Here is a 22,932-nt window from a genome sequence, read left to right as displayed (position 1 = left end):
GAGTCCAAGTTCTTCATAAGTGATTTTAACCACTGAGCCAACTCTCCAGCTCCTCTACCCCCAACAAGTACTCTTAACCCTTGAGCCATCTCTTCAGCCCCAGGGTCTTGCCTTTGAAAGCCTGCAAATCTCTTAAGAGCTGCACATAGGGACTCTGACCCTACTATACATTGCCCAAACTCCCAAGCTATCACCATTTGAAATCTGGTTGTGAGTCTTCATGACTTGCATTCTGCATGTTTGCAATACCAATATTATGTGTCTGGTACCTTCTGGAGCAATGCTGTGACCTTCTTGAACTGTGTTTGTAGCTACCTTTGAGCACTGGAGGAACTGAATATCCTGAACTGAATCCTGGGTATACATTTTCCTAAGTGGTGGCTCTGTTCAACTAGGGAGTTCCTTCCCAAAGAAAAGGGTCAGCTTTTCATACTTTTGAGCCAGTGGTGGGTGGTGTCTGGCCATTTTCTGAGACACTCTCAAGACATAATTCGTATTGTTCTAGTGAGACACTTGTCGTCTCTTACCTTCCCCCGCCGCCCCATACACCTACTTAGACTGTATCTCACTATGTAGCCTTGGCTGTCGTGGAACTCACTTTGTAGAGCAGACTGGTTTCAAATTCACAGAATTCTGCCTGCCTCTGCTTCCCAAGTGCTGAGATAGTCATGCACTACCACTGCCTGGATTGCTTGACCTCTCTTTAATAGAGTAATCATAGAGTAAATGTGTTTTACAACCACTGATTTATGCACAATTTTCAATTCACCTTTTTCTGGTAAGACTCCCCCCACATCCTCCCTGCTTTGAGACAGAATTTCCACATGTAACTCTGGCTAGACCTGGCCTGGAACTTTCTGTGTAGATTGGCCTAGTCTGGAACTTACAGAGATTCACCTGCTTCTGCCTCCCTAGTGCTCAGATTAAAGTAATTTGCTACCATCCTCTACCATCCTAGTCAAGACTGTGTTTAAAAATATAAGATTTGTGATTGATGTGTGTGTGTTCCTGTTATGTTTGTAAGTACCACATAGGTGTAGATTTCCACACAAATTAGAAGAAGGAGTGGAATCTCTTGGAACTAAAGTTACAGGTGGCTGTGAGCTGTCCAACATGGGTGCTGGGAACTACCCAGACTCTCTGGAAGAGCAACAAGTCCTCTTTAACTACTAAGCCATATCTTCAGCACCAAGACTATATATAGGTTTTTAACAATAAAAACTGCTCTGCTCTGCTTTTTGTGTTTCGAGTTATTGGCTAGCTAAAAGGAGCCAGTAATAAACACAAGTCGAATCCAATATGCTGTAGTCTTAGTTAGCATGATTATTACTGTGATAAAACACCATGATTAAAAGCAAGCTGGGGAAGCTGGGCGGTGGTGGCACACACCTTTAATCCCAGCACTTGGGAAGCAGATGCAGGCAGATCTCAGGCTGGCCTGAGTTCGAGGCCAGCCTGGTCTACAAGAGCTAGTTTCAGGACAGGCTCTAAAACTACAGCGAAACCCTATCTCGCAAAACAAAAACATAAGCAAAAACAAACAAGCAAACAAAGAAAAGAAAACTCCTAGGTAAACTCAAAGACTGAGACCAGACCACCTACCTTTAGAGCAACTGAGGCACTTGGAACGGACACTCTCCAACCTGTTGAATTATTTGCAGGCTGTGTGGTGTGCTCCACAGGTTCCCGGCTTTGTGAACTGTCACACATGCTGGGATGGGCTTTGATGAAACAGCTGTCTCTGAGTAATTTCTGCTCCTGTAAGTAACTCCAATAAAACTCATGGTTCACTAAGTTGGACTTCGTTCTTTGATCTGTAGTGGGTTTACCTATCTGTGTATGTTGTGTATGTGTATGCATAAGCAAATGAGAAAACTCTCCAGGAGTCCTATACAACACCTGATGTTATATGCAGGAGCTGATACAGAGGCCAACGAAGAGTAGCCTTTTCCTTTCTGACTTGCTCTGCATGGCTTGCTCAGGACGGAAAGTCCATGAGTAGCACCACCCCACAATAGGCTCCCCCATCAATAACTAAGAAAATTCCCTACAGCCCAGTCTTGCAGAGGCATTTTCTCTTTGGAGATTTTCTCCTTTCAGATGACTATTTTATGCTAACAGAAAACTAGCTAGCACAGATGTTTTGACATTTCCACTACCAAGTCAGTTAGTTCACGACCTTTGAACTCATCCTCAGATTCCATGTGCATTCTATGGCGTATTGTTATGTGACATTACTCCTAGGAAAACATGGAAAAAATATTACTCACCTCAGATAGGGCGCCATTGTAGGGCCACAGGTCTACCTCTCCTTCTGGGGCTCATATTGAGGATAGCTTGCATTTTCTGGCAAAACATCCTGTTTGTTCCCGAGCTCCCTCTAGCCCCTCTCCCTTAATCACCATCAGCTACTATTGAATCCTTACACCTGACTCCTGAGTGCTTTCTCTTCTGTAAACACCCCAGACTCTCCTTACAGATAATGTCACTGTGTCTGCAGGGGACACAGTCTGGAGTTCCGGTCCCATCAACACTGGCCACAGACAGCTGCTGTGCACTTTATATCTGACTCCCTTGCTTGTGGCCACACAAGGATTACTGAGGTTCAAGTCCATAGGCAAGGGTGCAGTTGAAGATTTATAAGCCTGAGCAGACGTACTACCCAGAGCCAGGCTTTGTCCCTTTAGCCTTGTACTGTAACCAGCTCTCCCTGCGGCTGGCACCAAGAGCTGCTGAGAGGCGATTAGGTCAAAGGGGCAGGTCTTGAGAACCTGTGAGGATGGCAAGGGAGAGGGCGGTGGGGTTGCAGCTTGAGGGATCCCCGTGTCTCTGATCCTGACAGGGTGTATGTGAAGGGCTGTCATTCTAAATGCAAACCCTTCCCCAAGTCTCAGGATCTGTCATCGTAGTGAAGAAAGGGCAGCCTCCTGCCCCAGCTTGGTCTCAACAGGAATGTTCTGTTTTTCAGTGTTCAGAATATTTAATGTACCTCCTAATTTATAATAGGGTCTCTTGTGTTCTCTTTCTTTCTGTCTCTCCCCACCCCTCTCTTCCCTTCTCCCTTTCTCACCTTCCTTGTTTTCTCAATATCATCTTTTTTTTTTCTTTCTACTGAGACAGGGTTTCTCTACGTAGCCCTAGCTGTCCTGGAAGTAGCTCTGTAGACCAGGCTGGCCTCAAATTCACAAAGATCCACCTGCCTCTGCTTCCTGAGTACTGGGATTAAAGGTGTGTACCACCATCTCCCAACTTCAATATCATGAATTCATCTTCTCTTCCCAAGTGTTCTGTTCTGTGTTTTTCTTTTGATCCTTTAGGTTTTAAATTTTATTAAAAAAATAACAAAATTGCCAGGCAGTGGTGGCCACACTTTTAGTCCCAGCACATGGGAGATAGAGGCGGTAGGTATTTGTGAGATCCAGGCCAGCTTGGTCTGCAAAGCTGTTGGGGGTCTATGGACCCAGACCCTGAATTTCCTGTAAACAACTTGCTATGCTTGCAGCTGCTCTGAGCAAAACAACTTGTTTTCCTGTGTTTGTAGCTACTCTGAGCATGAGACACTCAGGAATTCCTGATGGCAGGGGAGTTTCTGGTGAGTTTGGCTGGGGAGTGGCTATTAGTTAAGGATCCCTATATAAGCGGCTCTGGTACACAATAAAGAGGGCATTCTTGTTTCAAGGATGACCCATGTCTCTGTCTGTGTGTCTTTGTGTCTTTAAATCTCCCTTGCCCGGCTCGTGAATGGTCCTGTAGTGCAGGCTCCGCACTACAGTCGTAATACCGTAGTACATGTAGTAGTACAGACAGTACACAAAGCGAGTTCCAGGACAGTCAGAGCTAAACAATGAAACCATGTCTCAAAAAACAAAACAAAAAACAAACAAAAAAATCAAATGTATACTTAGACAATAAATGTATGATTCTATGTCTTTGTGTATGTTTTGAGACAGATTTTCACTATGTAGGACTGACTGACTTGGAACTCACTATGTAGTTCAGGCTGGACTTGAACTTACGACTCTGCAACCTCACCCTACAGAGTGCTGGGATTACAGGTTTGTGACATCACGTACCTTCTGCTGACTATGATTTTTAAAAAATTACTATTTCCTGACTAAATGTGTTAGCACATGACCTTAATCCCAGCCATTGAGAGGCAGAGGCTGACATCTGGATCTCTGTTAGAGGCCAGCTGCATTCGCATGATGAGTTCTAGACCAGCTAAGGTTACATAGGAGACCCTGCCTCAAAAAACTGAAAATAAAAACAGTGTATGTTTGTGTGTGCACGTGTGGGTGTGACATGACGTGCATGTGGAGGTCAGAGGACAACTTGTGAAAGCTGAGTCTTTCCTTCCAGCATGGGTTCTGGGGATCAAGCTTCGGTTGCTAGGCTTGGGAGGAGGCATTATACCTGGCCATCTGTCAGCTTCTTGAACCAACACTGCGTCAGAAAGCAGAGTCTGCTGTGGATGACCCCCCTAATGGTCACTTTGGGTGTTCAAACATTTTTGAGAACACTGTGTCTACTTGTTTGGGTTCAGGTCTTGTTGCTGCCCCGTGGAGCTGAAGGAGCTTGAGTGACATGTGGGAGTTGGAAGGGAGGCAGATGCTGAACACCTCCTTTCGCGAGGTACCATGGGAGCCTCTGCTCTGTGTTTTCAGTGTGTAGAGAGGATGCTTCCTCTATGTGGAGAATGGAACAAGATCTAAGAAATGGGTCACACACCCTAACCTGTTGTGGCATGTAGACCTGTGGGAAGGCCTATAGTTCCAGGAAGTCTTGCAATGTTCTGGAAGAAATAACTCCCCCTTTAGGATCCTATAACACTGGGGACTTCCCTAGTCCCATCAAAATCTTCATTATTTGCCCATGAAATTCAATGAACAGAATGTGGAAGGTGTTTCTGCACAGCCATTGTGTGCATTTGGAGGTGGGGGTGGGGTGGGGTCTGGGGTTAGTGCTGAGATATAGTGCCAGTCATGTGTGATGCTTTGTTTCATCTCAACATCACAAAATAATGAAAAACACATGGGACTTGTGTTGTTGTCCAAGTTGCCCTCAGACCCATGACAATCCTCTTGCTGTTGTTTCCTGGGTATTTCCAGGCCCAAGCAGATGCAACACTCATGTGGTAATTGTGATGGTAATAAAAATGTCTAATACAGAGTTAGAATCCTGTTTGCGGTACTGGAGATAAGAAGGAAAGGCCTCATGAATGTCAGGCAAGCTCTACCACTGAGCCCTCTCACTCTGTTCCACAAAACTGGAGCTTAAGTGCCAGAAAACTTCTCAGCAACTCTCAGTTTAATTTAAAAAAAAAATTAATGGGGTTGGAGAGACGGCTCAGCATTTAAAAGCATTGACTGCTCTTCCAGAGGACCCTGGCCGGGTTCTCAAGCTCCTGGCACTCGGCTCCCACGTAGCCCCTCATAACCCTCTGTAACCTCCAGTCCCAGGGGATCCAGCGCCCTCCTTTGGATTCCTTGGGTACTTACAGGCACGTGGTGCACAGGAAATAAAAATAAACCTTTAAAAAGTTAAAAAATAGCTGGGTGGTGGTGACACATACCTTTAATCCCAGCACTTGGGAGGCAGAGGCAGGTGGATCTCTGTGAGTTTGAGACCAGCCTGGTCTACAGAGTGAGTTCAGGCTTCAAAAACTACACAGAGCAACCCTGTGTTGAAAAACAAAACAAAAAGCAAACAAAAACAGTTAAAAAATAGTTCTGTATACTTGTATGGATATGCACACAAGAGTTCAGGTGCCCGGAGACCAGAGGCATAAGATCTCCTGGGGCGGGAGGTGGAGACAAAGCTGTGAGCCTCCACAAGGCTGCCGGGGCTGAATCTGGATTCTCTAGAAGAACCTCCAGTTCTCTTAATCACTGAGCCATCTATCTAACCTACTCGGTTGAGGTTTTTTCCTTTTTTACTTATTTAAAAAAAAAGACTTTAGGGCTGGAGAGATGCCTCGGCGGTTAAGAGCATTGCCTGCTCTTCCAAAGGTCCTGAGTTCAATTCCCAGCAACCACATGGTGGCTCACAACCATCTGTAATGAGGTCTGTTGCCCTTAACCTCTGAGCCATCTCTTCAGCCCCCTGTAGGGCATTGTTTACTCCATCTTTGGTGTGTTAATTTCCCACCTGCCTGGGCGGAAATCCTTGTGCAGCAGTGAGGTATTTATAAGGATTTCCCCAAGGTTGAATAGACGGCTTTCCGCTGATCTCCTTTGCTGATCTCCTTTCGAAAGACCCAGGTCTCTTGTGTGTTCTTTCAATCTCCAGGCCCTTGCCCGGCTCATACGGTACAGAGGCCTGAACTGTACCGAGGGGGGTAACACAGAATCGGGTGTTACACCTGAATTCACTGGGCAGCTGTAACCTAAGCACAGTAATAATACTAATGCTTTTCTCTTCTTATATACCTCGCTGCTGCACAAGGATTTCCAACCAGGCAGGTGGGAAATTACCACACCAAAGATGGAGTAAACAATGCCCTACAGCTAATCACCAGGCGGGTCAGAGGGAGCACAGGAACAAACAATTTTCTAGTTGGCTGACCAGAAACTGTCCTCAAGATGCACCCCAGGAGCAGGGGCAGACCCGGGTCCTACATCCAGGACTTCATTAACTGATTTTTCCCTGACCACAGACCTCCGTAAACATGGTGCAAATGAGTGTTGATGATATGGTGTTCCTGCCGCATGTGGACATAGGCCTTCTGGCAAATACTTGCCTGTTCTCATGCGAGGCTCCTTCCTTCTCACAGAGTACAGACCAAAGCCTACAGACCTCACTCTGTCCAACTCGGCCATGGCCAGTTCCTTTGTTCTTCTCTCCAAGGGGCCAAGCAAACGATGGACAATATGGGACTGGTGCATGCCCTGGGAGGTTCTGGATGTCAAGTCTTCTCTTACTTCCATAGGGAGTCTCGAGAACTTTCGCTCTGCACCACCAGCTTGCTGAGCTGCTTTCAGGCAGTCACAGTCAGCCCGAGGCGTAGAGTATGGGCAGGGCTCAGATGCTGGGTTTCTAGACTGCTCTTGCCTCCTCTGCTGGACTTTCAGTCTGGCCATCAGCACCATCTCTCCCATTGAGATAAAAATCTTCTGGGATGATAATTCCTCAATGGGGAATGGCATCTCTTGCTAGTATGTGGTTGCTCTTACCCATTCAGGGTGCCCTGTTGATGACACTTGTGGTAGTAGCCAGCATGAACATGGGGTGTCTCCTGCACAAACACCACCAGAGGGTCCAACATGTTTGAAGTTACATCCTCATCTCACTTTCAGGACCTCCCCGGAGGCGAGAGCCACTCAGAGCATCCTGCTCTTGGTGGCTAGCTTCATCCCCGTTTAATTCCTCAATTCAGTCTACATATTCTATGGTACAAGATCATTTAACTCCTACTTGTGGCTGCAACACTCCCTGAAGTTTCTTGCTACGTGGTTCCCCTCCCTGAGTCCCTTGGTGCTGATTTTCCAGAACCCCAGCACACTGAGCTCCTGCTTTTAGATTCTGGGAATGTGCAGCCTGAGTGCCGATCTGTGGGTGAACATCTGTCACCTCACGCAAGTCTTCCTCCTGCCTCCAAAGACTTTCATGAGAACCTGTGAGTTAACCTTGCATGCTGTGGAGGAGCTGGAAGGCCCATCAAGAGATACCCTTAAATTTAGCCAAGTGGTGGTGGCACACGCCTTTAATCCCAGTACTCAGGAAGCAGAGGCAGGCGGATCTCTGAGTTCGAGGCCAGCCTGGTCTACAAGAGCAAGTTCCAGGACAGGCTTCAAACCTACAGGGAAACCCTGTCTCGAAAAAAGTAAAAAAAAAAAAAAAAAAAAAAAAAAAAAACCAAAATAAAATAAAATAAATTTTTTTTTTTAAAAAAAAGATACCCTTAAACTAACACACGAAGCAAAATACCAGTAGTTAAACTCAGGGTGCTTGGAGGAAGAATAAGTTAGTGTTTTTTAAAATTTTACTTTATTGTCGTGGTTTAAAAATCTCATTATTTTACAGATGAATGGATTTATATAATAAATTTAAGGCCTTGTCTGGTGGTGCACGCTTTTAATCCCAGCACTCAGGAGCCAGAGGTAGGCAAATTTCTGTGCGTTCAAAGCCAGCCTGGTCTATAGTATAGCAAGTTCTAGGATATCCAGGGCTACATAATAGACTGTTTTAAAAAAAAAAAACCAAATAAATAAATAATAAATTTCAGTCATTTTTTTCGCCCTCATTTCTTTTTCTCATTCTCTTTCTTCTCTCCTAGAGCCCCCCCCCTTTAAATTGAGCTCTACATTTTTCTCTGCTCCCCTCCCTGGATCTCCCCTCCCTGCTTCAATCCTCACCCAAGGTCCCCATGCTCCCAATTTAATTTACTCAAGAGATCTTGTCTTTTTATACTTTCTACTTCCCATGTAGATTGGATCTATGTGAGTCTCTCTTAGTGTCTGCATTGTTGTCTAAGTTCTCTGGGATTGTGGTTTGTAGGCTGGCTTTCTTTGCTTTATGTTTAAAAACCACCTATGAGTGAGTACATAAGATAATTGTCTTTCTGTGTCTGGGTTACCTCACTCAGAATAATGTTTTCTAGTTCTATCCATTTTCCTGCAAAATTCAAGCTGTCGTTATTTTTTTCTGCTGTGTAGTACTCCATTGTGTAAATGTACCACATTTTTCTTATCCATTCTTCAATCAAGAAGCATTTAGGTTGTTTCCAGGTTCTGACTATGACAAACAAAGCTGCTATGAACATAGTTGAGCATATGTCTTTGTGGCACGATTGAGTATCCTTTGGATATATACCCAAAAGTTGTAATATTGGGTCTTGAGGAAGGTTGTTTCCTAGTTTTCTGAGAAATTGCCTCACTGACATCCAAAGGGGTTGTACCAGCTTGCATTCCCACCAGCAATGCAGAAATGTTCCCTTTTCCCCACAACCTCTCCAGCATAAGTTGTCATCAGTTTTGGCCATTCTTACAGGTGTAAGGTGGACTCTCAGAGTTGTTTTGATTTGCATTTCTCTGATGACTAAGGATGTTGAACATTTTCTTAAGTGTCTTTCAGCCATTTTAGATTTCTCTGTTGAGAGTTCTCTGTTTAGGTCTGTACTCCATTTTTTTTTATTGGATTATGTGATCTTTTGGTGTCCATTTTCTTGAGTTCTTTGTATATTTTGGAGATCAGACCTTTGTCTAATGTGGGGTTAGTGAAGATCTTTTCCCATTCTGTAGGCTGTTGTTTTGTCTTGTTGACCGTGTCCTTTGCTTTACAGAAGCTTTTCAGTTTCAGGAAGTCCCATTTATTAATTTTTTCTCTCAGTGTCTGTGCTGCTGGGGTTTTATTTAGGAAGTGGTTCCCTGTGCCAATGCATTCAAGTGTACTTCCCACGTTCTCTTCTGTAAGGTTCAGTGTGGCTGGCTTTATGTTGAGATCTTTGATCCATTTGGACTTGAGTTTTGTGCATGGTGATAGATATGGGTCTATTTTCATTTTTCTACCTGTTGATATCCAGTTATGCTAGCACCACTTGTTAAATATGCTCTTTTTCCATTTGATATTTTTTGCTTCCTTGTCAAAGATCAGGTGTTCGAAGATGTGTGGATTGATATCTGGGTCTTCTATTCAGTTCCATTGGTCCTCCTGTCTGTTCTTATGCCAGTACCGGGTCAGGAGTATTTTAAGCAGTTGTTAATTACTCAACTGAAATATTTCTCCATTGTGTTATATTCATTTGTGTCCTCATATTCCTTACTATATTTCTAAATTCCCAGGTCTCTACTTTGGAGAAAGGTATTTTTGTCGAGGCTGGCCCCTGACAAGGAACTATGACTATCTAATCTTCAACCCCATCAAAAACCTAAGAAGGGTTTTTTTGTTTTTCCATATAAAGTTTATTATTGTTCTCTCAAGGTCTGTGAAGAATTTTGTTGGGATTTTGATGGGGATTGCATTGAATCTATAGATTGCTTTTGGTAGAATTGCCATTTTTACTATGTTGATCCTCCCAATCCAAGAGCATGGGAGATTTTTCCATTTTCTGGTATCCTCTTCAATTTCTTTCTTCAAAGACTTAAAGTTCTTGTCAAATAGATCTTTCACTTCCTTGGTTAGAGTTACCCCAAAATACTTTATGCTATTTGTGGCTATCATGAAATGTGATGCTTCTCTGATTTCCCTCTCTGCTTCTTTATCCTTTGTGTATAGGAGGGCAACTGTTTTTTTGAAGTTGATCTTGTATCCTGCCACATTACTAAAGGTGTTTATCAGCTATAGGAGTTCTTTGGTAGAGTTTTTAGGGTCGCTTATGTACACTATCATATCATCCGCAAATAACGAAAGTTTGACTTCTTCCTTTCCAATTCGAATCCCCTTGATCTCCTTATGTTGTCTTATTGCTATTGATAGAACTTCAAGCACTATATTGAAGGGGTACGGAAAGAGTGGACAGCCTTGTCTTGTTCCTGATTTTAGTGGGATGGCTTTGAGTTTCTCTCCATTTAATTTGATGTTAGCTGTAGGCTTGTTGTATATAGCTATTATTATATTTAGGTATTAACCTTGTATCCCTAATCTCTCCACGACTTTTATCATAAAGGGGTGTTGAATTTTGTCAAATGCTTTTTCAGCATCTACTGAAATGATCATATGTTTTTTTCTTTCAGTTTATTTATGATGGATTACATTGATAGATTTTCGTATGTCGAACAGCCCTGCATCTCTGGGATGAAGCCTACTTGATCATAATGTATAATTTTTTGGATGTGTTCTTGGATTCAGCTTGCCAGTTTTCTATTGAGAATTTTTGTGTCGATGTTCATGAGTGAGATTGGCCTGTAATTCTCTTTCTTGCTTGTGTCTTTGTGTGGTTTTGGTATCAGGGCAACTGTAGCTTCATAAAGGCATTTGCATATGATCAAGCTGGACTCTCTGAATGTGCCTGTCAATGAGGGTGGACTGAGAAGCCAATGATAATGACACTGGATTTTGATTCTACTGCATGTACTGGCTTTTTGGGAGCCTAGTCTGTTTGGATGCACACCTTCCTAGACCTGGATGGAGCGGGGAGGACCTTGGACTTTCCACAGGGCAGAGCACCCTGACTTCTCTTAGGACTGGAGAGGGAGGGGGAAGGGGAGTGGGGAGAGAGGGAGGAAAATGGGAGGATGGGAGGAGGTGGAAATTTTAAATAAATAAATAAATAAATTTAAAAAGAAAGGAAAAAAAGAAAAAAAAACCTAAGAAGGGTACATACTATTACCTGAGTAAACAAGAAATGCAATCAAGCAACTTTAAAAAGATTTAAGAAATGCCAGAGTCACTCAAACTCTCTTTTACAATGGTGGGGCAACCAACTTTACCTAAGGCCTAGAGCATTTTTCAGGGGCAGGAAAATTTAAAACACTGTCTTACCTCGTCTTGACAAGGTTTGGCAGTCTTTTTGCTTGTATTCTGATTATCCAGTTTGGTCACTGTGCATTTTGTCAGTAGTCGAGGCAGGGGCAGTTTTTTGAAGGGATTGAAGATTGCCTGTCTATGCAGAATACTATATCTGTGCATCTAAAGAAACTGATTAGTCTAACTATAAGTTTTACAAACATGAATTAATATTGACCTGTAATTATATTAACTATATAGCTTAAAGACTAATACTTTATATTAAAAAATTAAAGACTTTAAACAAATATGCAGCAAGTGAGGACAATGACCTCAAAATGTAGCATATATATATATATATATATATATATATATATATATGTATGTATATGTTTCTTGATCAGAGGTAGAAATGTATAGTACAATATGATAAATATAGCCTAAATTGGCATCAATATACAAAATATCTTAAGCAGAGGTAGAAACATGCATGCATTCAATGTGACAAAATAACTTCACATAGGTGCACAAATATAGTAAACAGAAATAGGAGTATATTCAATATAACAACTATAATCTTAATTTGTACCTATATACAAGAATCTATACCAATGTAAATTGTCTATAAATAATAGCTCACAGGTAACATACTGACCTACCTATTATCCCATTCCATCCAATCCCGTTTTTTTTTTTTTAATCAAAAGAGATCCCTAAGCCTGCTTCATTTCCAACCTCAACCCTAGACCACTTATAACCAACCCTTAGTATCTCCCTAATCCTGAGGACAAATTTTGTTTGGAGAGGGGAATGTCGTTTTCTAGAATTACTTCCAACTCTCATGGGGAATGATGTTATTTCTATGGGATCCTGTAAGAACCAAAATGATGGTTAAGTTTCAAGATTACTATTTGGTGTAATTGCAGATTGTCCCTGAGTAGTCAGTAGGGTTTTTCTGAAATTCTGATTTGAAGTTCTGGTCAGAATGTTGTAAGAAGGTGCACCATCTCAGCTAGCCAAGTTGGATTCATTTTGAGTAGTTTGTAATACAACACAGATTTTAATGTGGTGCCTTCAGCATAATGACATCATATCAACCAGGTAGAATCATTGTTATGGGGTCCCATCTTCTTCCTAGAGACTTCAAAAGTTACATCAGGTAAATTTATTGTTGATTGTGGAAACCTTAAACATTATTCATATCAAAACAGAAAGTTTGAATTTCTATAGACATATATTCACCAAAAGACTTCCCACACCAGAATGTTACAAAAACAGGTATGGGGAGAAGTTAAATTTTGGAAGCAGAGTTCTGATAAGAGCAATTTCTAGATTTTATCATTGTTATGTTTCATACCAGTTGGTTTCTGACATGAGATAGAAACTCTGAAATTTTCTTTTAACAACATGTTTGGATTTAGAGTATAGCCATATCCAACGCCAAAGCCAGTTTTTACTTTTAATAATTGGTTACTACCATTATATGTTTGAAAATAATATCTTACCCTGCAGAGGATATTGATCTTAAAAGTCAGATTTCTCCTTGCTTGATGACTCTTTCTGGAAAGCTATCTTTAGCTTTTTAGTTTTTCTTTAAGTATCTAGATGTCCAATGTTTCTTGACTTAGAAAATGGGTATTTTCCTGCAAAGACAAGAGCAGAACCCTGGCCCAACCTATGAAGTTTCCTTATAACCTCTGGATTGTAGTCTATGTGGATGAGCTGCCATTTCTCTTTATCAAGAGGTTTCTCCTTTTCAGACTGAATTGTGATTTATTTTGATGGTATCCATAGCTTTTCTTCTCCTATGGAAACAAGAGGGAAAACCCTTCCCCAACATATATCACATATCCTGGTTTTCATTCTGAAGTGAACACATCCTTGAAATACAGTGGCTGATTTAATTTAGAAGTTTTTTTTCCATTATCCAATGTCTCTCTGCAGCCACTGTTCCTTTCTTGTTTGCGTTAAGAAAATTCAAGGTTAATAAAGCATTATGCAATCTATTTCTGGGGGTCTTTTTCATCCCTTTCTGTTTGTTTAAATTATCCTTTATTGTTTGATTTGATCTTTCTATAACTGCCTGACCTGAAGGATTGTGTGGTATACCTGTAATATGCTTTATATTATAATAAGCAAAACAGCTTCATTTTATTAAAAACATATGTAGGACCATTCTCTGTCTTTATTTGTGCAGGAATACCCATTATGGCTATAATATCTATCAAGTGTGTAATTACCAATTCATTCTTTTCTGAACACAAAGAAGTTGCCCATTGCAAACCTGAATAAGTATCAATTATGTGGTGTAAATATTTTAATTTTGCATATTCTACAAAGTGGAGTACATCCATCTATCAGATTTTATTCCTTTGAGTACCCTTTGGGATACTTCCTGCAAGATAGTGGTGTTTGGTTATATAAAGAACAAGTAAGATATCACCTTATAATCTCCTTGGCTTGATGCCATGTAATAGAAAAGTCTGTTTTAAACCTTTGCTATTGACTGTTGTTTTTATGAAATTCTGTGGCCTTCAGCACATTTCCAATCAGGAATTGATCTATTTCTGTATTACCTTGTGGTAGAGGACCTAGCAGAACCATATGGGATCACATGTGTGCTATGTATATGTGACAAAGCCTATTCCTGATTATATCCTGATTATATATTATTCTTGACCTTGAATAATTAATGAATTAAATTCTGTATCATGTAGTTTCAATTCAGTGGTTTCATCTACAAAACAACTTCTCTGCACATTGCAAATCAGTAACTATGTTGAGAGGTTTTTTAAAATCCCTTAGCACCATGAGAATAGAATGTACTTTTCACTTGTGGACAAAATTATAAGGGCTTTGTTCCACTTTACCTAAGTTTCCTGGTTTGTAACCTGCCTTTCCTGATTTATTTGTATCAGTATAGGATGTAGGGGCTGCAGTTATTGCTGTGTGTTGTAGAAGGCCGCAACCACACTCTCCACCATAGATGGCGCTGCACCGCCAGGTGAGCTAGAAAGCTCACACGTGTTGGTAACTCCCCGCCTACTCCCGAGGCATTCACCTGGGATTATGGACAATTGACCAATCTAAGAGTGACACGTCCGAAGCAGGGTCTGTTTCCTATATAAGGGATGGGTTCCTTCATATCGGGGTCTCCGCCATGTGGCTTATGCTCTAGCTCCCAAGAGACATAAAGCTTTTCTGCAGAAGAATCCTGTGTCCCGCGTGGTTCTTGCAGGCAAGAGGAAGCGTGGGGCATCTGGTGCCGAAACCCGGGAAAAAGAAGAACTTTACACCGCCGGAGACCCCTTGGACACAAGGAGGATTCAAAACTACAGGCATACATGCTCAGAGAGGTACGTTCTAAAGTCCAGAGAACATATCAAAAACCGAGCAACAATGGGAGGTTATGCGCACACCCAGATAAGTTAAAAATGACCCTCCGGTAAAGAATGGGGGAGACAGAAAACAAAATAAGTTAAAAAGGACCCCCCAATGATTCTAAGAAAGTAAAAATGGGGGAGAAGGCTGATTTACAAGGTCAAAAGCTTTATGTTATGTTGTTCATGTTGTCTTTTGTGTACTGGACAGGAGAAAGATATTTGAATTTAGGAACTGCTGAAAAAGGTAGTTTAAATTTAAAACTTGGGCTTAAGAATATGATGTTTTGGAGGAGAGGCTCTGTTTTCGCCTCCACGGAGGATGGGAGCCTAAGTATGTGCTTGAGATCCACGTGGTTTGAATCACCGAGACCTCCTGAAATGTTGTAGTGTATACCCCTAAGAATGCAACAGCCCAATTTCAGCAGGAAGCAGCCAGAGAGATTAACGATGCCCAAATTCCCTAAAAGATTAAATGAGGTCCTTTCAATGATTGCAGATCTGCAAGCCTGCTTCTCTGAGTTCCGCTTTGCTCCGTACACCGATTTGGGCGCGGAGTGGGTGCAGCTGGGGCTGGAGGGCGGCTGGAGCGGAGCTTTGCTCTGTGGCTATGGTGGGGAGCACGTTGCGCTGGCTCAATTGGTGCGGCTCCGTTGGTGCCTGGCCTGGAGGGTGTCACGGTGGTGCCAGGAATGGGAGCGGTGCCACAGGCAGCCGGGCCAGAGGGCTTACAATGTACCTGGAACTATGAGGGTCTCTGAGGCTAAAATGGCTTGGTTCCATTTGGCTATGCTAAATGATGCTGACTTCAGGCAGGGCTGGTCGTAATTATCATAATAAAAGCGCAATGAAGGTTTAGACACAGTAAACAGGCAGTACCGTATTACATCTACATAGTGCGACTTAAGTTTTTAAAAACAGCTTAGCATTTTAAAAACTCAAGTCCTCCTGAAAGATTGCTGTGTATACGCTTGGCTTGTCTGATGTTTCAGGATCCGCAGGGAGGTGGATGCGAAGGGCCCTTGGATTTTGGGATGATTGGGTCGTTGGCTGGATATGTGAGAGTTTACAGCCGCTTTTGCTGTGACACAGGTGTTGAGAGTTGGCTAGTAGGAAAGCGACCCTGGTCGCCGCCTCTCCCATCGGCCCCTTGAGCCGCAGCGGCTCTGGCGCGGACCTTGAGATGTTGCCGCCTGTGCCGCCTCGGTCTGAGTGTCGGCTCCCGCCACACTCCGCCACCAACACAGCCTCAGAGAACTAGGCTAGCCCCGCGGGGAAGGCAGGGGCGCCTGGGGGTGGAACCGCCACTTCCTGGCCTGGGACACGGGGATCCGCGCAGCGAGCAGGCCCAGGGCCACACACAGCCCTTGGATGGCGGGCAGGCTCTGGAACCCAAGGCCACCGTACTGGCAAAAAATACGGGAGCCAATAAATCTTAAATCTAATATCAACAAACAGAGACCTGTAGATCTCTAAGTTCAAGACCAGCCTACTTCCAATACTGACTGTGCTAAATTTTTACACTGAGATTTTTAATACTCTTAAATGTTAATTTGGGAGAAGAGTTTGTTTATTTTTTTTTCTAGGAATGCTAACATACATCTACTGACATTCATGCTGTGGATTCATCTGTCCAGAGGCCTGAGGACAAAGCCTCTGCTATGGAGCCGTCTGGCCTGATTGCTGCGGAGCTGGCAGGTTTCTGAGGGATGGTCCAGCTCCTGCCCTTGGTCTGTCAGTTATTGCTGTGCTGTTGTTGCTGTACATTGCAATGTTGTTGTTGCTGTGCCATTGCTGTGCTGCTGGATTTCCCTTTGATTTGTCAGTTATTGCTTGCTATCAGTTTCCCTTATCCTGTCAGTTATTTCTGCTAAACACTATGGGTATCTTCAAGACAGGTTACAAAATGCCATGTTTATTCAAATTAAAAATTAAATACTAAGGTTAATCTTAACAGACTTCTTGATACAGCTGGAGAGTTGCGCCCCTGCGATCCCAGATTATTAAGCAATTGTCTAGTTATCTTCAAGGTAATTGGACTGGAGAACTTACTAGTTCTTGTTAAAATTGAAAAAAGGGGGAATAATGGAATTGCCCCCGATGCCAAGAATGGCTATTGCCAGGCTCTGTTCACTATAAATTTTTTAAATGGCAGCATGGCCTATACCATGGAAAACAAAGACCCTCAATCAGTTATCTACCACAGTGGCTACGGCCCTGGATCAGCAGGCTACCATAGATACATCTATTAGAGGTAGAATAAAGAACAGGTGGATATCTTATGGCAGCTTGCCCAATTGGACTGTGAACGGAAAACTCCAGCCTTATGTGTGACCAGTGTACCATATGAGAACTTTATAAAAATGGCTAACTTGTCCCGAGAATTGTCTTTGTATCTTACAGGAGAATTTTGATGATTTGCTGTCCTCCTTGAGATGGTCCATCGTGACAATCAACTCCACGCGAGTGGACATAAGCTTGGCCGAAGAATTCCAGTCCTGGATTATGTCCTTCATCTCCTACTTCAAAGAATGGGTGGGGGTTGGAATGTTTGGAACAGTCCTATGCTATGGAATAATGTTTCTCCTCTGGATGGTCTGCTGACTCAAATCCCAAAATCGTAGGGATAAAGTGGTTTTTGCACAGCACTGGCTGCCCTGGAACAGGGAGCCTCTTCTGATATATGGTTATCTATGTTAAAGCAGTAAGGTTTAAGCCAACCAGCTCCTGCACCCCTAGGACTGTGGTCCATGGCACAGGGTGGAGTGCTTGGCTTAGCTAGCCCTGAAGGTTATGGAGCTGAAAAGCATCGCACAGAGAATGGCCCTCTCTGAGAGATAAGTCGCTCTGCATAAGGGTTTCCTGCCGTATATTCCCTTTCCCAGAAAAATGGCAGAGGACAGGCCGGATAGGTTCCAGGTGTCATAAACCTAGGGGCAGATTCCGTGTAAGCCCATTTTAATGTTTTCATTTTGGGAAGTGCGACCTCTATCTTTACCTTCCTAGGGAGTTGCCTTTCTGCAAAGAAGTAAAATTAGGGGGAGATGTAGAAGGCTGCAACCACACTCTCCACCATAGATGGCGCTGCACCGCCAGGTGAGCTAGAAAGCTCACACGTGTTGGTAACTCCCCGCCTACTCCCGAGGCATTCACCTGGGATTATGGACAGTTGACCAATCTAAGAGTGACACGTCCGAAGCAGGGTCTGTTTCCTATATAAGGGATGGGTTCCTTCATATCGGGGTCTCCGCCATGTGGCTTATGCTCTAGCTCCCAAGAGACATAAAGCTTTTCTGCAGAAGAATCCTGTGTCCCGCGTGGTTCTTGCAGGCGAGAGGAAGCATGGGGCAGTGTGTCATGTACAAAGCCAGGAAGGAACCAGTTAGTTCTCTTTATAAGTCTAATTCTATCACTTTTAGAATAGTTACTATTAATCTCTCCCAAAAAATTAGTACAAGCTCTTAGCCAGGGTTTATTGCCTTTCCATAATTTCTCAGGCACAAGAGCATGAGACTCTTAATCTCAGGGTTGTGGGTTCAGGCCCCATGTGGTTGTCAATTTGTAGTAGTTCCAAGAGTTCCACAATAGACCAGAATCGAGTATAACAAAGCTTTATTTCTTTGGGGATAAACTCACAGTAAGTGTAATGATTCACATTCCCCTGCATGCACTGGGAACTGGAACTGAATCCAACAGACTGTGTACACTGGGAACTGGAACTGAATCCAGCAGACTGTGTACACTGGGAACGGGAACTGAATCCAGCAGAAAAGAGGACCATGCATGCTTTTGTTTGCATTTGTAGTAGATGAGATCATGACCAATGTGGGCCAGGCTATTGAAGGCCATTGGCTGAAAGAGTTCTCAAAACAGGATTCTAGTCAAGGACAGACTATTGAAAATGTATTATTTGTAAAAAGATGTTTTATTTGAATTCATTACAAAAGTATGGGCAACCAGACTCATCAAGGCAAATGCATGTTCTCTTTCATCTTTGTTTCTTAGTTCAAAATCCTCAGATCAAATGGCGGTGATCACAAAAAACCACTACTGGTCACAATACAGAATTCAGCAGATTGTGGGGAGTGCAGCTCCAAGGGCTACATCTACATCACAGATCCTGTATCAATGGTTAAGGGGACTTTTCAGAAGAGGGGTGGAAATGATTGTAAGAGCTAGGATATCAGCAAGTCTGCTTTAAAAGGGTCTATCCTAGAAATGACTATATAATCAAGACTGGACCAATGGCAACATCAATGGACATATTAACATGGAAGGGAGAAAATTTCATGGAGTCCCACTCCTAGATAAAGAATTAGAGGCAACTAATGATTGTTGGGAAAAGGAGAATTAGTCTCACCTAGGGATGAATGCCCTTATTTGTTGTCCAATACAGATTGATCAACACTGAAATATTATAGAAACCACAGAAACAGACCTATCAGATTGTATCTACATCTATTTGTGTATGTATATATATATGCATATAAGTGTATGTAACAATAATAATAAGAGAATAATTTGAGAGTCTATGGGGGGATATGAGAAGGAAGGGTTTAAGAGAATGTAGTTGGGAGGGGCTGGAAGGAGACAAGGAAGTTAGAAGTGATGTAATTCTATTTCAATCAAAACTTTTTTAAAAAGAAAAAAATACAACAAATATTAAACAGTCAGGTTTGTGGAACTCCATGGGTGGAATTTCTGATATGACCAGGTGTTACAATCCCACAGCCGATTCCCACATCCTCTTGCTCTCTAAACTTTCTGTCCTGCCTTCATCAATGTTCCCTGAGCCTTAGGTGCAGAAGTTGTATTGCACACACAGCCACTGGGACTGGGCTTCACTACTCTGCATTTCTATTGGTTGTGGTTTTCTGTAATGATCTAAATTGTTACAAAGAGAAATTTCATTGATTCTGTGTGAGGACTACACTTAGGGGGCCTGCATCCTACACAAAGAACTGTACACAGCTAAGGAAAGTCAAGAGTGGGAGAAAGAGTCATCCCGAGGGAAGAGCACACCAACTGGTTATCCAATACCAAGTGGTCAGCCCCGAGTACATACATACATACATACATGTAACATTATAGAGACTGAGCAGGTAGTATTTATGTATTTAGGGACATACACATACACACAAACATACACACACATGTATGTAACAATAATTAATGAAAAAAGAGGCCTTGAATTTGAGAGAGAAAAAGAAGAGGCATATACAGGAGGGTTTGAAGGGCAGAAAAGAAGGGGGAGAAATGCTGTAGTTATATCATAATTTCAAAAATAAAAGAAATAATTAAAAACATACTGAAACAGTAAATTAAGACAGCTATGGTACTAGGACATCCATTGTATACCTGTCAGTTATAACACTAAAGAGTCCCACCCACAGCAGTATCTGAGGTAGGGAACAGTTAAGATAGGGAAATTTATTTGTTCAATGGTTAAAAGACGTTACTTAGGCCAGAACACGCCACAAAAAACAACCCAAGCTCCAAAGGGTATTTTAAATTTTTGATTGGAAGTATTTTAATAGAGAAAAATTGAGAAATAGACTATTGTTCAAAATATATAAAATGAATTCATTTTTCCCAAAGCGTAATAACTTGAGTCAGTAGTAAATGTTGAAATTATTAAAATTATAAACACAGAGTTGTATTCAAGAGAAAGGTTAGCTCCTTGAATTTTTTTTAATTTTTTTATTCTTATTATTTATTTATTTATTAATTATGTATACAATATTCTGTCTACATGTATGCCTGCAGGCCAGAAGAGGGCACCAGACCTCATTACAGATGGTTGTGAGCCACCATGTGGTTGCTGGGAATTGAACTCAGGACCTTTGGAAGAGCAGGCAATGCTCTTAACTGTTGAGCCATCTCTCCAGCCCCTAGCTCCTTGAAATTTAATAGTGTACAGAATGTCTGAGTTATAACTAGGTCAGGTCAGGTATTTGAGGTCCAAATTCAAATTCTTCATCTCAGGGGAATCATTAAGAAGTGTTCAAGCTATGAGAAAGTGTGGATTTCAGTTCAGCCACGAAGTGCATGTTGAAAACAGGTCATTCTCAGTGCTGAAAAGGAAGAAGTGAAGTGCAAAATAAGTTTATTATTCTTCATTATTATAAAAGGGCAGATGGTTGGATAGCAAGTTGTCCAAATTGCATTAAGTCCCTCCAATCTTGGAATTTTTGTTTGTGAAAAAATCCCATAAAGGGTGATGAAATTGTTCAACCAATAAAAGATCACAAAACAGCTCACCAACAGCAAGATGCTGTGAGTGGCTCTGAGCTCAGGAGATTTCTGGCTGGAGAGGCTCGGGCTGCGGAGATACTGGGCTCTCTTGCGGTGTCTGTAGAGGAGAATTACCATGTACAGGCTGGTCCACATCATGATGGCCACATAAAAGAGGTCATGCATGAATATGATGCTCAAAAATGATCCTGAATGTTGTTTCCCAAAATTCCTGTTTTGACAGTAAGCATGTGAATATCCATTTCCAATGTGAGTAGAATTGGTTTTGGCTATTACCATTTCAACCATATATCCATAGATGGCCAGGTTAATGAGCCAGGAGCAGAGTAAGGAAGAAAACGTCCACTTAGAGAGTGTGGGTTTAAGCCAAGCCCACTGAGAATTACTGGGAGTGACGGTGACGGCTTGAAATGTGCTTAGAATACAGGTGGTACTGATGGACAGACCCCGGGAAATTCTGTATATACATAAAACAACCCTACAACCAACATCATCCAGAAAATTGGGTACTCCAAAGGATGAGACGATATCCGGTATCAACGCAAATATGACCGTCACCATATTAGCTATTGTCAGGTGCATGAAAAACGCATCTATCAACTTCTTAAAATGAGACTTAAAGCAGAATGTGTAAATGTATAAAACGAACAGTGATGTGTTTCCTATGACACCAAAACATAATTGAGACATGAGAAAGACCCCCAAGACAGAATTATTGATAAGCATGATGTTTGTCAGATTGGTTAGGCCAGGAGTGACAGATAAATGACTGTATCATAAATCTAATTTGGAAACATCAATTGTGGGAAAATTAATGATTGCCAGGTGAGGAGCAGAGCTGATAAGTGATGAAATGTCCAACTCCTTTCTTTTCTTTTTCTTTTTCTTTTTTCTTCTTTTTTATTTTGAACAGGGTTTTCCTATGTATCACTGGCTGTTCTGGAACTTGCCCTGTATCACAGGCTGATGTTGACCTCAAAGAGATTCACCTACCTCTGGTTTTTCAGTGCCAGAATTAGAGGTGTGTGCCCCCACTGCCTGGAGAAATGTCCAAATCCTTTCAAGGTTAGGTCCACAGATGACCTCTTAACAACTGCATTCCAGGTATTCTTGACCATCTTAAGGGATAGAATAAAGTGTTGGAATTTAGCAGATCGAATCCACCCGATACCCTGAACACTGTTATATCAGGCTGAAGGATGTGTTGACCTAGGTGAAAGCCAAATTTGCATGTTATAAGAATTTTAAAAATTTTTTGGTTTTTTTTTTTTGTGTATGGACACTTGCCTGCATATCTGTGCCCTATATGCTTGACTGGGAATTGAACGCTGGCACTCTGGAAGAGCAATCAACCTTCTTTAACTGTGAAACCATCCCCCCAAGCCCCAGGAATTTTCATTCTTCAATTGATATTGTTTCCATGTTTTTAACAGTATTAATATCTAATACACTTACACACATATATAATATATAACACATATATAATTCACATGTGTACTTGAACATCAGTGTTTTGGCTGCAGATACGTTTCTGTAGCTTAGCAATGACCAAATCCTCAGACTTTCCATGTGGGACTCGTCCTCTCATTTCACCTTACAGGGTAACCAGCATGTCCTGAAGCATCTCATTTCATTTTGTCTGTTTCGCTGACAGCCTAGAGCTGAGCTGCTGATGTGAGACAGCGACGGCAAGGGTGAGACTGCGCACCCCACAGTGCTGAGCATCGGCACAGAAGTGAGACAGCGACGGCAAGGGTGAGACTGCGTACCCCACAGTGTTGAGCACATCGTCACAGAAGTGTGTTTCCTATGACGTTTGGTCATTAAAACAATCAGGCCGATCCTGGCTGACAACCCCATGGTAACAAAGAGTTATATATTTTGTCACACCTGAATTACATTTCCATTAGAAGAT

General features: G+C 42.1%; 1 protein-coding gene and 1 pseudogene across 1 annotated transcript; one reads left to right on the top strand and one right to left on the bottom strand.

Moving 5' to 3' along the window:
• The first annotated feature begins 6,667 nt into the window (after window positions 1–6,667).
• On the top strand, window positions 6,668–7,518 carry LOC148123430 (vomeronasal type-1 receptor 4-like; annotated as a pseudogene).
• Window positions 7,519–20,795: 13,277 nt separating this feature from the next.
• Window positions 20,796–21,743, bottom strand: LOC148123429 (vomeronasal type-1 receptor 4-like). Its single transcript, XM_087910930.1, has one exon. The coding sequence runs from the start codon at window positions 21,741–21,743 to the stop codon at window positions 20,796–20,798; it is 948 nt and encodes a 315-aa protein (XP_087767056.1).
• Window positions 21,744–22,932: the final 1,189 nt, after the last annotated feature.

The sequence above is a fragment of the Myodes glareolus genome, chromosome 1, assembly GCF_982192425.1.
Source record: "Myodes glareolus chromosome 1, mMyoGla1.1, whole genome shotgun sequence".
In the NCBI taxonomy this organism is placed as follows: domain Eukaryota; kingdom Metazoa; phylum Chordata; class Mammalia; order Rodentia; family Cricetidae; genus Myodes; species Myodes glareolus.
The sequence above is the reverse complement of the archived record's forward strand: the minus strand, read 5'-3'. Positions and strand labels throughout refer to the sequence as shown.